The 17,347-nt window shown below is 36.0% G+C and overlaps 2 protein-coding genes across 10 annotated transcripts in view; one reads left to right on the forward strand and one right to left on the reverse strand.

The window, feature by feature from the left end:
• LOC124643497 (WD repeat-containing protein 7) overlaps window positions 1-17,347 on the forward strand; it is a 130,718-nt gene that overhangs the window by 52,735 nt on the left and 60,636 nt on the right. The window lies entirely within an intron of this gene.
• On the reverse strand, window positions 10,855-13,867 carry LOC124643498 (pupal cuticle protein PCP52-like). 2 transcript variants are annotated; one of them, XM_047182499.1, is made up of 2 exons: window positions 13,734-13,867; window positions 10,855-11,745 (listed from the first exon to the last, which is right to left on the reverse strand). In XM_047182499.1, the coding sequence occupies exons 1-2, from the start codon at window positions 13,743-13,745 to the stop codon at window positions 10,897-10,899; spliced, it is 861 nt and encodes a 286-aa protein (XP_047038455.1). In that variant the 5' UTR covers window positions 13,746-13,867; the 3' UTR covers window positions 10,855-10,896. The 2 variants fall into 2 exon arrangements, with proteins under 2 accessions (XP_047038455.1, XP_047038456.1); XM_047182500.1 differs by lacking the exon at window positions 13,734-13,867 and adding an exon at window positions 13,104-13,155.

Here is a 17,347-nt window from a genome sequence, read left to right on the forward strand (position 1 = left end):
TGATTCGGAATCGGATGATTGGCTTCACTAATTATATGTTCATTTAGTTTCTTGCGAGGGCACTCATTTGCGCACTTGGATAAAAAGCCTTCCTCAATATATTATTGTGCTATCTTATACTAACCATTCTATTAGGTATTAAACGTGGTCTAAAGAGTAGGTACCTACTTTACTGCTAGGTTTAAACCATCATGTTTTCTTTGTCTCATACAACATCACATAACAAGTTTTATGATAAAATATCCGGGTAAAAGTAAAGTAGCCTATAGCCTTTCCCGATGTGGGCTTTCAAACACCGAAATAATTTTATAATCGATCCAGTAGTTCCTAAGATTGGCGCGTTCAAATAAAAAACAGAGCTCTTCAGCTTATATTATATTATTATAGATAGACATGTACCATCGTACTACAAAAACTTTTAAACGCCTGTTGAACACTTGTCAAAAATATGACAGATTAGGACGTTGAAATAAGGTCTGTTTTGCAGCCAATCTTTTTTAGACAAGTGTTCAAGAGATGTTTAAGTTTTTGTAGTAAGGCTGGCAGAAATTAGGTTATTCCTATCTATTCATGTTTACCGATTTCTTTGTCTCATATCTAAGTTATCAAACTGATGAAATATGTCCCAAACTGTTGGAATTTGTGCCCGACTCGCACAAAGCTACCTACGGCGCTTAGCCCCGGTGCGCGCCCACTTCCCGCAATCGGTGTTGGTTATTTCATCAGCCTTTCTATCCGACCTTCCGAGGCGAGATATTGTAGTGGTGGTCATTTTTATGTTAGTAAGTATAAAGCCATGTATTCACTGGGAAACAATGTTTCAGATACACAGTTTCTGAAACATCACGTAGATGTTTACAGCAACAATTGCCGTCCACACCGTCAGATGTTTACAATATGTCGCCCGAGGAAGTAGTGTTGTTGTGTGGTGCCTACATTTATTTGCATAAGTCCATTTCTAGTAAAAAGAAAAAGAAAAGAGAAATTACTTGCTATGAAGACATTTATTTGGCGTTTATAAACAAATGAAACACGCGTTCACACTTGTATCCATATGTTGCGCAACTGATTTGTTTCTGTGCTCCCCGCCACGGGTGGGGAGCACAGATACATTCGATATTAGAAACAAAATTAGATGTTTCTGAAACTAAATTATTTGTTTCAGAAACACGTAGATTTTGTTTCTGAAACAGTGTTTATAAACAATTGTTTCTCAGTGAATACATGGCTTAATGTTTTTGTTTTCTTGTGTTTCTATTTTGTTTTGTTTGTTTTATAGAACTGACATCTGGTTGAATTGGCACAATGGCTAAGGGTTTATTCAATAGTTATACATTTTCGTCTTGATACTAACAAGGACCAGAGCAAGTGAACTTGAACAAAGAAACAATGTTGGGGTTAGTCTTTTCAATAGTTATACATTCCAGTGTTCTTAGAGAGAAACACAGGCAAACAGGCGGATTTGAACAAAGAAATCATCTGCCTAGCCTTTTCCCAACTATGTTGTAGTCGGCTTTCGATCTAATCGGGACATGGAGAGACTGGCTATCGGATCTCCTCAACCTGTTCATGGGTAAGACTGGTTGTCAGACTTTCTGGCTTCTGCCTACCCCTAATGACTGCCAAAGAAGTTCAAATGACAGCCGGGACCCACCAATTTAATGTGTGCTCTAAACCAAGGAGGAACTTCATGATGAGATGGTCATCCATACACAGAGCAACTGCACCAAGCGTTGCTTAACATTTTTTATTTTTATTTTATTTTTTTTATTTGTCGGGACACCTTTTTCACACACGGTCGGTTAGCCCCATGGTAAGTTATTTATTAACTTGTGTTATGGGTGCTAACACAACTGATAAACTACATATAGCTACATATATACATATTTATAAATACATATCATAACACCTTATGATTGATAGACCCGTGCGTTTGCTCTTGAACAAGGAAAGCCCCATATTATAACATATAGCCTATAAAGACTGGACAATCAGATTAAATATAGCACTTAAACCAGTATGAGTCTAAATTAAGTTCACTAAACGACCTCAAGGAAGGTACCAAATACAGATTGAACAACTTTCTTTGTAAACGCCCAGGTATTTAAAGGTTAAAACATCACAATACATGTCTTATTAAAGTTGAAGAGTATATCTGGTTTGTATATTTGGTTACGCGGTAATCTAAGGAACTGACTGCCTCGTTGGTCTAGTTGTTGCAAGCGCGACTGTGGTGCGAGGTTTCGGGTTCGACTCCCGGGTCGGGCCGAGAAATAGCTTTGTGGATTTTAGAAGCTTTCACAAAGCAGTCCGTAGTCTGGCAGTTGGTGATTGAAACACCCGTGCATCGGAGAGCACGTAAATGTCGGTCCTGCGCCTGATCTATCTCCGGTGGTGTCGGATTGCTGTCCCATCGGGTTATGAGAGTGAAGGAATAGGGAGTGTGCCTATGCAGCTGCGTTTTTATTTACATTATTAGGATGTTCTTAAATTGATCAGTATTAACAACACACATTACAAATTAGTTGCACACAATCATTCAAAATGGCGCCTGTCACTCAAGTTTCTAAGATAACAAAGGCGTGATTGAAAACGAATAAATTAGATACATTATATTTTTTGTTGACGACTTTAAATTGTAAACATTATTAGAGTTTAATGCCACTGGCTTGCCGGATACGTGGGGTAGGCATTGTAATGATACTCAAGTACGTTTGGAGGTCGAATTCTTGAGATAATTTTGCAGAATTTATCAACGTTTGTTCTATTTATTGGCTCAATAAGTAGCTTCTGCAAACGATTTTACCCTCGTCCTGAGGGCACTACATACTAACTTCTCGCCCGGATGAAAAACAAAGTCGTCATCCGCCTAGCCTTTTCCCAACTATGATGGGGTCGGCTTCAAGTCTAACCAGATCAGTATGCCACAAGGAGCGACTTCCTATCCGACCTCCTCAACCCAGTTACTAGGACTCCTTAATGTCCATTGGTAAGACCAGATATCAGACTTTTAGGCTTCTGGAGACCCGTAAACGACTGCTAAAGTCTAAATCTTTGACATTGTTCGAAAACACGGAGGAATTCATTATGTTATCGACAGCAACCCATCCAATGACCGACTGCGTCAAGCATTGCTTATGAATGAGCGAACCACGCGGCTTCTCTTACCTATATTACCATAATACAATTCAAATCACATACGCGCTTACATAACAGTACCCTGGTTACCTATTTCTTATTTTTCGTGTAGAGAATAAACAATATATGAGTCAAAGTATCGCTCTAAGTATAACACTTTCATTGTTGACCAATGTTGTAGTCATGTTGGGAAATTAGGCGTTCTGTGGAACGTCCGGATATGTATGTATGAATGCAAAGTGGATTTTTCTTGGATTATTTCTTCTTTATTATTATTTATTTATTGTAAAGATGTAATGGATTGACTGTTGGGTCAATGAGCTTCTAAATAATATATTTTTTTACTGCAACAGGTGAAAAGACGAATAAATAAATAGAAGAAATTCTTTTTATACTTTTTTTGGCCCTAAAAATTTAAACAGCCGAATCAAAAAGTACTTGGTGTTATTAAAAAATTGCATGTGACACTTTAGACCTAGAAAAGATAAAAAAAACGTATAAAATAAATAAATATCATACACATGTTTTTAACTTTATAAGTGCAGACAGGAAGTTAAATAAAGGCGTAGTCTGAAGCAAAAACTGATCGTAAATGATGGAATATCACATTTTTTTGTTATTAATACTGGGCTTTTATTACTGAACTGATATATTAAAATCTGCGTTAGACTCGTAATTATTGAGTTTATCACGGAGATCGTAAAAAGCTTAAAATGATATGATAAAGTTTACACGCTTTGCGAACTAAACATTGTTCTGTTTCGTTCGCTCACTAACGTGCATGCTCAGCACGGTGATTATGGCTAAGACCCCCAATTTAAGGGAGACCGATGTCAAGCAGTGGACTTTATAACTATGTAGAATCAAACCTATTTTTAATTTTTGACGTTCATAAGTGCTTGTAAAGGCCTAAATGAAATAAATGATTTCACTTTGACTTTTTCAAAGTCGTTTATTTGCTGAAAATACATTGTTTTTATGTAAAACTAAAACCCTAAAAAATCCTAAAACCTAGAATTCTTTGTATTATGTATGTTCAGCCGAGACGACGTAAAATACGTTCTAGAAAATATCCTATTTATCAAGACAACTTTTATCATACTCTCTGGACTATTTACCATTTAGGTTGAGATAGTTCTCAAATGACTCACTTAATATTTGCATATGTGAATAAATAATCAAGTAACAAGGTAACTGGGTTCTGATTGATTGACTACAATGCTGATGGAGAGACTTTGTCGTCTATATGATTATAGTTGCTGATATTAGAAATGTGAAGGGTATCTTTATAGTTGCTGCCATTGATTGTTATGGAGATAGTTACAGTGCTAAAATTGTATATGAGTGGTGGAGTAGTTTTACGGAAGACAGAAATATTCCTGGTAAAATACTTAGCCAATTTCCCGAGTTTTCTTGAGGACGTAATATTTATATGGAAAACATCCAGATGGGTCGCTTCTATTAAAAGTCGCCCCCCATAATTGGCCACGGATGTTTGGTACTTTGTTTGTCCATGTCTTTAATAGTATCTCATATATTTATTTTCGTAGTTAACTAGTCCAATAGCAAGTTAAAAGTAATGTTTAGATATTCATTTAACTTCGATCTTGAGACGTTGAGACTAAAATACTGCAAATTCAACTCTTCAAAAACATAATAACAGTCTATTTTTCAACCAGCTTAACTATAGCGTTCCTACGTTACATAATAAGCAGTTACCATAACCGCCGGAACCCGACGACCTGCCTCAACAAGATTCTTGCTCTTGACATACTCTCATTTGTAGTAGCTATCATATTTAATAAGTGTTATTGGATTTCATGAGACACTTGTAGGTCCAAGAGTATGCTGCACTAGGCAGTCTTAGACGATCAGTTATTAAGATTGTAGATTTTTGAGGTAACCACGTTATATTGATAGGTCCCAGCTGTCACTTGAACACCTTTGCCAGCTGTCACGGGCAGACAGTAGTCAGAAAGCTTGACAACGAGTCTGGCCAAGGGGTATCAGGCGGCCTGGGTTAAGGCGGTCACCCCATTTAAACCACCAGATGGAAACAGGCTATTAAGATACAGAGGTATATCCGTTTTTTTAGAGAGGCTTTTTTTAGTACTTGCTGTTCGAAAGTAAAAAAAATATCGAAAATGGATTGTTATCGCCCACTATTCAAGCTCAAAGTCAAAAGCTTTTATTTCAAATGGGCCTTTGCAGCCTCTTATGAAAATTCTGACTCTAGTAGCTCTAGTTGATCCACCTTCCAGAAACTATGAATATATCTAAATATCTTAGTAATTCTGGTATCAGATCACAAATTAATAGATAAACAGACTAAAGTAAAGATGTATCTGTCGCTGTAGGCAGGTGAACCCGATCGTGCATGAACGCTGCGCGTGAGTTGTTTTGTGCAATTTTGTTCGTAAGTTTATAGACCTGACGTCCTTTCGGTTTGTGTAGCGACTTTGAATTATATTAATACAGTAATTTACATTGCATAAAGTATGGTCGTAGATTGATAGACAGAAAATCACTGTTTATTTCGAGAATATTGAAAAATTCGTCAAAAACAAAAGTGAAATCAAATAAAAATAAATGAAAAACTTAAGAACAATAAGCATTGCCTTTGTACTAGCTTCTGTGCTTTAGCCTGTGAATTAACATGTTTCCTGAATAAAAAAAAAACCGACTTCCCGCGTCCGTTCAAAACGTATTCTATACTTTATTCTGATGTACAAGCTTTATTACTCCTATTATGAACCTTATCATGCAAATCCATTTAGCGCTCAGCTCATGAAAAGGCAACAAAACGCAAACTTTTCCCTCTATAACATCAGTGTACAATTTCGCCATTTCATAACTGTACAAAAATATACATTTTTCCTTTTTATTATATTAGTATAGATATGTAAACTAACAAATAAATAAAGCTAGATTAAATTAATCTATCTACTGTATCCACCAGAGCTTTCAACTCGGATTTATTGATAGTTTACTTGCAAATAATTGCGCTCGCGCCGGTTGTACACAATGGAATACCAGTTTAATAGGGCGTGGACTGGGTTTGTTATCGTTCTAGAAGTTTTGTGGTCAGTGGTTATAAAAGTCTTTTGCTGTGAGGAATTTTATACTAATTTCTAATCAGTTAAGTCTAGTCCCAAAGAAAATCCTTCCCGTATACAAAGTAATCCCCATATTATTCCGATCCATAAGTTAATAATTACCAAGCTTCATCAAAATCTATTTCGTAGTTTTTTCGTGAAATTGGAATCCACTAAAATGTATGAAAGTATAAATCACAGTACTCTTTAGTTTTTTTCTAGGATAGTTTTTATTTATTATTGTACCTTAATATTTGTAAATGATGAATGATTATTAAAAATAAATAAATGTATTAAAATATTAATAGCAACGTCAACGGTGTTATATGGTAAAACAAACTGTAATAGCAAACTTTTTTAGCTATTTTTGTGGAAAGTTTTAAGTTTAACTGGTTGAAATTATCACTGCCAAACAGTTTATTGGTAAAACGATACCCCTAACTTAACGGCTACTTAAAGATTTACAAATGACAGTCTGCACTAACAACTTAACTTACTTTTAGCATGATAATTAATATTTCATTATGAAAGATTAAATAGACAAGGTTAAAAATTAGCATTAGCCAATTTCTAGACAAATAAAAACATACTTAATAGTCTGAAAAAAAAAAAACTAATTATAATAATCACAACATATTTATTTTAATTAGCATTCTTAAACTTGTCTTTCACACTTTATGTACGCATTTATAATTCTTTAGAAAGATTTCGAAGTTTTTATCCTTGACTTAGTAAGTTTGTGTTTTGGCCTAATTGTTTTACTGACCGTGACATTTTTGTTTGTAAAAGCATGGAGTATAAAGATTTGAAAAATCCCTGGTTCTTGAATGGATGATTCTATTCTATCTTCGTATAATGGTGCTTTTTGTGGTCATTAATCCTTAGTAAGACCGCATCAAACAGGGCAGAGACATTTCTTAAATTCTAGTAAAAAAATATACGAAAGATCTTTCTGACTATTTTGTCATAACGAGTTCTTCCGTGTTTCGGGTGGCACGGTAAACTGTAGATCCCGGCTGCCATTTAAACATCTCTGGCAATCGTGACGGATAGTCAAAAGTCAGTAATTCTGACAACCAGTCTCGCCTAGGGCTTGCCTTGGTAACTGGGCTGAGGAGGATAGATAGGGCAGTCGCTCCTTGTAAAGCACTGGTACTCAGCTGCATCCGGATAGACTGGTAGCCGACCCCAACATATGTAGTTGGGAAAATGCTAGACAGATGATGTCTTGTAGAGATAAGATTAACAAAAGAACAACAGCCTTTATCAAGGCGTGTTTTTTAATAAGATTCCAGTATTTATCGTAATAGATACATGTTTTACATAATAATTGTAATTTATTGACAAATGATGTGGGCTGGGCACAAGGAAATGTTTGCGGACAGTTAACTTAGCTAGACTTTAAGCTTGGCAATTAACTTTAATGGTAACGATGTGAAAAAATGTGGTATGTCTTAATTCTCTCTCGGTTTTTCATAGCGTAATGCGGAACTAGATTTCTGCTGTTTAACCAGCGTCCTTAGGGAACTACATTTGGCACTTTGATTAACAATAGCCTTCTTTGGACTTCCGGACTGTTTCCTTAGTTATGACTTGTTCTAACATCGCGTGTTTACGTAAAGAAATTCATCAGCTTTATAATAATATAATATAATACCTGCATAGTAGAAATAACAATCTGTCTGTCTGTCTTTCCGGGTTTAAGCATTTTTTACAACAGTCTCCTGGCTGTCATTTGCACAAAAGTAGGCGACAGTTCATTCTGCTAATATCTACTGCAAAGAGTCAAAAATAATTCAGCAGATTTTGAAAATTTTGCAAAATATTACACTATGATGTGATAGATGACAATTTCATTGTTACATTTATCCTCAGAAAAAATATAACAGTTGTTTTTACAATACTTATTAATATTTCTAGATCCATATAGAGAGATTATTGCATGAACATGTCTTATTCCATTAAGTTATACAGTTTTAATGATTAATGGCTTCCATATTCGTTTTGTTAGTGATACCTTTTGTTTTTTTGCCTTTGTTTAAACCTTGTAGGCTAGTTTATTACACGGAGAATAAAATGACATGTGGAGATGTCATAACGGAAAATCTCCAAAGAAAGTAGCGTCGCCAAAATGGGACGGAAAGTTACTGTCTCCACCTTATTTAAAACCCGCCCGCCTATTTTTTGTAAAATCAAAAATATTCGGGTGCAAGGCCGATTCCGGCCACGGCGGCTCATATAAAGAGATCAGCCAGTTGCGCAGGACATATGGTGCACAAGCATTTGCGCAGACACAGGTACACTCACTATCCTTCACTCTCATAGCCCGACCGGAGAGAGATCAGACTAAAAACAGTCGATTGATATCAGAAACCGAAACGTCTCGTTATTTGGCTCGTAAATGACAGTTTTGGTAACACCCACCGTACGTATTTGACCTAGAAGAAAGCGCCTGACCTACCTGCCTTATATCATCTCTGCTCATCTTTCCTTATTCGATGGTTTATTAGAAAACTGTATCGATGAAATATGGATGTCGTTGTCTTGTTCTTATAAGTTGATTGATTTGCAAGGTTAGTAGGTTTTCTGGGTTACAGTTTAATAATATTAACAATGGACCCTGTGCCCGATATTTTTAATTTTTTTGAAAATATGTTGTACTAGCTGGTGCCCGCGACTTCGTCTGCGCAGGTTTAGTATTTCGAACAATATGTTTACAAATTGTAGCCTATGTGTTATTCTGATGTATAAGCTATATTATTGTAAAGTTTCATTAAAATCCATTCAGTAGTTTTTGCGTGAAAGAGTAACAAACATCCATACATCCATACATACAAACTTTCGCGTTTATAATATTAGTAGGATTATTTTACAACATATTTATAAAGGAAATAGTAATAATGGAGTCCAGACCGATTTATCGGCCAGGGCGGATGTTCTCGAAGGAGATCAGCCAGCTGCGCAGGACATATTTATTTATATATACTTTATTTATTTATACTTTTTGCACAATGTACAACGAACGGCGGATTCAACGCCTTAGGCGTTCTTTACCAGTCTACTTGAAGGTGGTGCATAAACATTTGCATAGTCACAGATGTAATTTTATATTTCCTAAAATAGTTTTTTGTATGTTAAATGAGAGGAAGCTGTCATATTTATAGTAATATTAATTAAATTGAATAACAACAAAATGTAAGTATATCAGTAATTAAAATAAGTTTATATAAAAAAGTAAGTCGGGGACAGCAACTATAAAATCACTTGTTTTCATACCATTCATTCACATAAAACTGTCAAAAATATATTGTATTGCAGATTAAATTGAAAAACAAGAAAATCTTAAATACAACACCCTGTATATAAAGATTATTTACCGCATACCGGTAAAGGTCAGCAAGTATTACAATGTGTTTAATGATGGAACTGTAGCATTCTGCATCAGGTATGTCGCGGTGTAAGTTTGAATGTGTGACATTTTAAGAAATGGCCGGGTTTTTTTGCCAACTTTGAAAGCTGTGAACAGTATTTTTTGTTTTTTTTTTCCTTTACTTTATTTTGCAGGTCAGTTTTTATTGATTTCTAACAATTTTTTAGGTTACTTTTCTTCGTTCTTTCTTATTTCGAAGTTATGAAGATACATGACTAAAAACCCTTACCTAGGTCGGTAGACATTTTTTCTATAACTTACTACGCATCTGTATGCTTGGTAGTGTCAATATCATCATATCAGCCAATTGCCGCCCACTGCTGAACATAGACTCCCTCTATGAACGCCAACCATCCCGGTCATGGTTAACCCACATCTATAATACGAGTATCTGTGAATGGTTTATAAACACTCTGATTCTAGAGCGCCTTACCTCTCTCGAACGACCGAACTTATCGCCGCGCAGTGATTTATTTACCGATGCAATATTTTATCAGGCGTTCCTGTTTACAATCACCGTCGCTTGCTATGAGAAAAGGCACCTGTTGTTTAACTTACTAATTACCATCATCATCAGCCTTTTTATCTTCCCACTGCTGGGCACAGGCCTCCTCTCTCATTGAGAACGATTTGAAGCGTTAATCACCAAACTGATTACCAAAGTTTTCTAATTACAAGTTCGTTGTTTCTTACAACTGCGTTCCGAGCCTATCGCATGCACAAATATTTATGCTACCAGGATTATAATATCGTTTGATACTTTGCCTGAATTCAATGCCTTGTATAAGCGTAGAGCACAACACTCTTGCACTTTTTGTAGGAGCAAAGCTATTTGACTCAACCATGTGACAATGAATAGGCCAATGATGATTGTGGTACTATTTATATCAATCAATACTAGCAGTTCCCCGTGGTTTCACCTGCATCCCGTGAGAACTGCTCCGTATAGTCGACTAAAAAGTACTTTGTAGACTTTCTCGATACATGGGCTGTCTAAAGTGTTTTTCAAATGAAAGATTATTTTATGATCTTTATTAGTATAGAGAATGACGAATTGATAAATTACATTGTTTGTAGTCACGATGACACCTTCAGAATTTTTAGCTGATTATTATCTAACAGATAATCTTAATTAATTCATCAATAGGTTGTAGGTAGACAATACTAAGAACCAAAATAAAACAAGGAAGCTAGTCGTTCGAATTATCATTTTTAATTATTCCACCTCCACTCTTACCAAGCCTTGACAAACGTCGGAGCCAGGACTGGTTGGACTGCAGCATACTTCAGAATCGGTTGTCCAACCACGTGACTAACTGCTGGGACCGCCACGTCATATCTGTATACATTAGGAAGGCCGATTTGAGCAACCAACGGTTGAGCAATTAATGCAGGTTTCTCGTTTAAGTTTACAGCGGCTTTGACTGCTGGGGACTCGGTTGCTTCGGCCTTTTCTGGTTCCTTGGCACCTTGAGCTGGTTCGGCTTCTTTCGCTGGTTCAGAGGTCTTGACAGCAGCTTCTTGTTCCTTGTTTTCTTCTTTGATTTCAGTTTTGATTTCTTGTCCAGTTACCAGAGTCTGGGTGGAGTAACTTGTAGCACCTACGTAGGGAGAATAGACTACTGGTGGGATAGGAGCTACGATAGGTGCAACGGCACCTACAGCTGCTACATAAGGATAGACACCGTTGACAGCAGATTTAGCAATCAGATTAGCATTGCTAGCTACAGCACCATCGATCTGAGCTTCAGCAGTTTTCAAAGCATCAACTGCCTGCCATTTCTTGTCTTCAGCAGACCAGAAAGCTTCCAAATTCTGCTCATTAGCTACAGTTGAGTCTGTTATCGCTTTCTCGTTGATGTTCTCAGTAGCTTGTTCAGCTAATTCTCTGGCTTTATCAGCGGCGGCTTGGGCCTGATCTTGAGCTTGTACTTGGGCGTCGATGGCCGCTGCCTGGATGTCTCCGGGTGAGATGGTGGGGATGGCTGCTGGTACTGCAACGGTTCTGACGGCTGGGACGATGACTGGTGCGAAGAGGCCTGAGGGCGCGGCGGCCGCGACGGCGAAGAGGGCGGATACAATCTGAAAGAGATGTAGTGGATTTTAGTGAGAGTTGTCATCTGTTTTTTGGCTGTTGACGCTAAAAGAGGGGTGTTATAAGTTTGACCGCTATGTGTGTCTGTTTGTAGAACCATATTTCACATACGGACGAAGCAGTTGGTATACAATTTTTAGATTTAGTTTAGTTTTTTTTTTTTTTCGTTTAGTGAAGCTTCTCTAGTGATGGTTTTTAGTCATCTTTCATCAAAATCGAAATAAGAAATTGATTCTAAGATCCTTGAAAACATAGTATTTCTTCCTGAACTTGATATAATCGAATAATATTGTAAATAAGTAATTGAAAAAACTCTGGTTCCGTTAACCCAGTTAACCATGAAAGTGACGGATTTATAAGACTTTCGCATTTATAATATTAGTACTAGACTTCTAGTCTAAGCTGGTTCTAGATAAAGCTCTTACATTTTTACATTATTTATCACATTACATTGAAGGTGAACTTTAGTAATTGCATATATTAACTTGTTCAGTTAGGCCTAAGTTCACCGATAACATAGGCGTCATTTTTTTTTAAACAAAGGTTTATTATGATTTATGGAAATAAATGATATTCTATCCTATTATATTCTACTATGATTTTTCGGGTTAGGCGACATCTCGCCTACATCAAATCTGGCCCGAAGGCAAGAATTACCCTTTGGTCAGATGTTGAGGCTGGATTTGCCCAAATGCATTTTCATGACTGGGTTACTATTTTATTTAACCGTTTATGTACACAAAATACAGACAAGAAGAAATAGAACAGATAGTACAAAGGCACAGCTTATTGTCCTCAAGGAAAACTACTAGGAGTCCAGTGGCCCACTGAAGTAAATCTGGGGGTTTTCACTTTCGATTTTCAAAGTGAACGATTGTTTTAAGAAAAACAGACGTTTATGTTGTCAGTGAACTTGGGTTTAAATAATGTATTATGAATATCGAGGTACTCGTAATAGGATCGTTTAGTTAGAGCTTATGCGCACTTAGTATAAGCTCAGTGTATAGACGATGTTTTACTAAGCGAGTAAAATGACTGAGCTGAGACATAAATGTTGTGATTTAAAATAAAATAACAACGTGCCGCGGGGTTAAAGACAAATCCATAGAAAAAATGTTTCGTTATTTATGATTATTTTTTTGAATTTAAGATTATGCACTTGCGCCGTGTTGCAAATATCACAGAAAATAGATTTTTTGCGTAAATTGAAAATAAACAAGTTTTTTTAATACTATTTTACTGTGTTTTTTTTTTCAAAGTAAACAATTGAAAAATATATTCCCACAAAAAAAAAACACAAAAATTTTCACTTCACAAAAAAAAAATTAAAGAAAAAAAAACTAACCAGAACTCTCATCTTGTCTATGATAACTTAAGATGGCTACTGATAATCAATAGATTTAAAACATTGCTATTTATATTGCTATGCAGTACAAATGACATTTAAATCTAATGTATGAAAAAAACCTAGAAAAATTCAAGAGCAATTTATGCACATGATAAGAAAAGGTTCTGTACGTGTTTTTGTCTATCTTTTAATGCGTGCTGAATGTAGCTCTATTTTAATTACTTCCAAAGTTGCAATGCAGGTGTTAACAGTGGTGAATTTTATAAAGCGCGAGAGAACTATTATTTTGTAAAAATATTTTTCTTATTACTTATTAATTTTTATCTATATGGAATATGGAAATATGAAAAAAATATTTGGTTTGTAGATAAAAATACAAAGAGATTATTAATTCTAATTTCTAGATTGATATAAATCTACTTGAGATTAAAATTAGCACCACATATTTTCAATAAAATACTTTAAATAGGTACCTATATCACAAAGGTTGGGATAAACAAAAGTTATACTTATCAATTATCCTTTAAAAATCACTTTCAAACACCAAAACCACTTTTCACACAAACCCTACTATGTTTTCAACCAAAAAATGTATTTTATAAGCCAAATTAATATGGCAACACTGACCAGAACTCTCATCTTGACCCTGGGAGCTGCAGATGGCTACTGATGACCAGATCGTCCGTCCATCGGTATTTATACCATACAATATAGATCAGCCGGGATACTCGAACACTTAATGTAGGTAAATAAGTAAAAAACAGCAATAACCTGTAGTGTATTTTCGTTGAAACTGGCCGTGGGTTCCGCCGACCAAAAAATATTTGTAGACTATTTTTCTCCTGTGGTTTTACGTGCGTATCTTATAAACTACTTAGCGGATCTTGATAAAAAGTAGCCTTTAGCCTTCGTCGATAAATAGGCTATCTAACACTGGAAGAATTTTTCAAATCGATCCTATAGTTTCTGAGTTAAAAGCGTTTAAACAAACTCTTCAACTTTTTAATGTTAATATAGTTTTTTTTTTTTGTGGTAAATGTCGAAGTCCATCGATATTGATGATTTAAATTTATGGATATCTAGTCACGGTTTTTATAGGACATGGTTGTTTGTCCTTAGAAAAACATCTTAGTTGCATCTGTTTTGCATATTGGTGCAAGTGGGTGCAATGTCGTTTTTGTTGTCATTCTAGTGCTGTGAATGGTAATTTAAAGTGGAGTCTACACTCCAATTTGTTTCTTTTTTAATTGCCAAGTTTATAAATAATCTCAGGTTGATCGATCATACAGCTAAGCCTGTGTTTCAGTAAGCACGTACAATTTGTGGGTCCCGGCTCTCACTTAAACATGTTGACAATCTTTACGGGTATTCAGAAGCCAGAAAATCTGAAATTAAGTCTTGCCATGGTGATGAATAATGTATGAGCCCAGGAATTAGTCAATTTAAGTGTGGTATCCTTTGGTGTTTTTCATAAAAGTCTGGTGAACTTTTGTGCAGTCTAAAACTATATCTATACTATATTATTTTTCATTTCAGCAATACGATGGTACTTAATAGTTTTGTTTTAGGGTCAATTTAATCATTCGATTATTCTTACCAGTAAAGTAAAAGCCTTTTACTCTATTTCGACGGAACCCCAAACCGCTCTGTGAAGCGAGGGCGCTAAGAATGCAGGAAGCTACGATTGACAAGCGAGCGCCATCTTGCTTTTAACTTAATCATTTTCGTGGCTCGTTGCGTCATTATCATTAAGACTATGTACTCGTTCTGTGATTGGGCTTTGGTTGAAGTTCAAAGTTTTTTTGACTACTTTACCTTTTGGTAAACTTGAACATCTTTGGCAGTCATTACGGGTAGACAGAAGCCTGTCTGTTCTAGGGGTATTGGGTAGCCCAGTTAAGTGGGTTGAGGAGAAAACACTCAGCTGCATCCGATTAGAGTGGTAGCCGATCCCGATATAGTTGGGAAAAGGTTAGGTAGATGATGATGGTAAACAATGGTAACTGGGTTGAGGAACTTCATGTGGCACACTGGTACTGAGCTGCATCCAGTTAGACTGAAAGCCGACCTCAACGAAGATGGGAAAAGACTTCGGTGTGAAGTCATCAAATGACCCCTCCCGCTGTGGGTGCAGCGTGAGGAAGTGTCAGACTCTTACTGACTGAAACCCACCATGTTCCTTCTTAAGCCCATTATGTACCAGGGCCGCGGTAACTTGAACAAACTGGCAGCCCCAGCGTATATATGTCGTTGTATTATAATTATCAAGAAGACTTTTCTGACAAAATAATTACGGACAATAATCTCATACATTTAATTGGTTTAAACTGTTTTTTTACAGCATTCAAAATAAACAATCTGAAATTAAATTAAATCGAATTCCAATGAATCCAATTAGTGTTCTCTTTTAATTTTTAACTTGACATTACTTAGTATCGTTTGGTCCTATTAAAGTCTCCAAGAAGACCGGTTTTGCGTAGCTATTGGTTCAAAGAATATGCTTTTTTTTTAGAAAAAGTGAAACAAAAACTTGTTTGTTTTAATTTTTTTCATGGAATTGGAGACGGGTGTTGAATGACTTTTTTAATCTTGAGCTATTGGTTTGATATAAGGAGCTCGTGGATAAGGTTTCGACCAAGGCTAGGCTACATTAACTACAAGTCAATGAGTGGGTGAGAAGAGTGCCCGCACAGGTCGATCGATTGTGAGGTTCAGCAACTCTTGCCGCTGTCGGTCTGTGGATAGGTGAACAGTGTTTATCATTGCATGTTACTCCGTGTGGAAGCACGTTAATTTGATGAGTCTCACTGACATTTTTGAACATATTTAGTAGTCGTTACCGGTCGTTAGAAGCCAGAAAGTCTTCACTTTGATCAGAATTGTATTTGCTAAAATACAGTTTTCTCCAAACAATATCTATCTACATATGTTTTAACTAGCATTATTTTTACTATGACATAAAAACCGGGTTAATATTAATCCAGTGTTATTTTAATTCGATATTTTCACAGCAGCTGTCTTGTTTGTGTACAGACAGACAGATAAAGCTTTGTTTTCTTTATGTAGCGACTCGTTACCTGCTTTATCTAGTCCGAGTTTAAATGTCAACGGTGCAAAATTGTGGGGTTCCTTCTGTGGGATATAAAATCCATTTTATAGGTACATGTAGATTTTTTATTGAATGTTGTATTCCATTTTGGTCATGCTAGCATATTATATCATATTTATTTATCTCCAAAAAACATATGTACAACTTCTTTGCATGTAATATATTTATGTCTACATACTGTATTATCACTTGTTTTTTTTTTTTTTAATTAGGAAATATTTTTGATGATTCTAAGTCTTTTATTAAGTTTGAGAACCATACCAGATGGCGTAGTAGTTGGTATATCTGGTGTGCCTGCCGCGCTGGATGTCCTATATTCGATTCCCGCAATTATGTGTATGAACATGTATGTTTCATTTGGGAATATTAATTTTATCACTGCAGAACCCGCAGCGGAAATACATACAATGTTTGTTTTTAAGACTAATATAGATTGAAAATAAACAATAAAAAGTATTAAATATCCCACGCTTGGAAACAAGAGATCTTTCAGCCGGGTATCGAGTTGTAGTTGACATTCCGATAATTATAACCCCTATAAAAGTATTGAAAATAATAATTGTAGGTACCTGCAAGTTTCCGCCCCCGGTTTCACCTGCGTCTCTTAAGATCTCCTTCCAGTAGTCCTGTCATGTTAGTCCCTGTGCGTAGTAGAAATATGTTTTGTTTGTCGATGGGTACTCGTCTATGGTATACTATCAAATTACCCCCTTTAGAGCTAGGTGTGCGTGTGTAAGTTACATTTCTGCCAAGTTTCATCAAAAATCAAGGGAGTATCGAGTTGGCCTTACAACTGGGTTAAAGAGGTCAGATAGGCTGTCGCTCCATGTTCTCAGCTACATTTGGTAAGAATGACAGCCGACCCCACCATAGTTGGATAAACCTAGACAGATGATGGTGAAACAGCCGGAAAAAATATTAAACGGAATCGGATTAAACGGAACCCTTTTAAATAAAACTAGGAATGTAATTTTAATGCCTTATGCAAATGATTCAGACTAATTTCTGCCCGAAAAAAACCGCCAAACAAATACCAAAGGTGTAGTTGAATCTATACATATAATAAATCTGTAAAAAAACTGTGTCTGTACATTGAGTATATTAAAAAAATAATAATTGGGTGGGGTTTAGA

The sequence above is a fragment of the Helicoverpa zea genome, chromosome 27 (assembly GCF_022581195.2).
Source record: "Helicoverpa zea isolate HzStark_Cry1AcR chromosome 27, ilHelZeax1.1, whole genome shotgun sequence".
NCBI classification, from domain to species: Eukaryota; Metazoa; Arthropoda; class Insecta; order Lepidoptera; family Noctuidae; genus Helicoverpa; species Helicoverpa zea.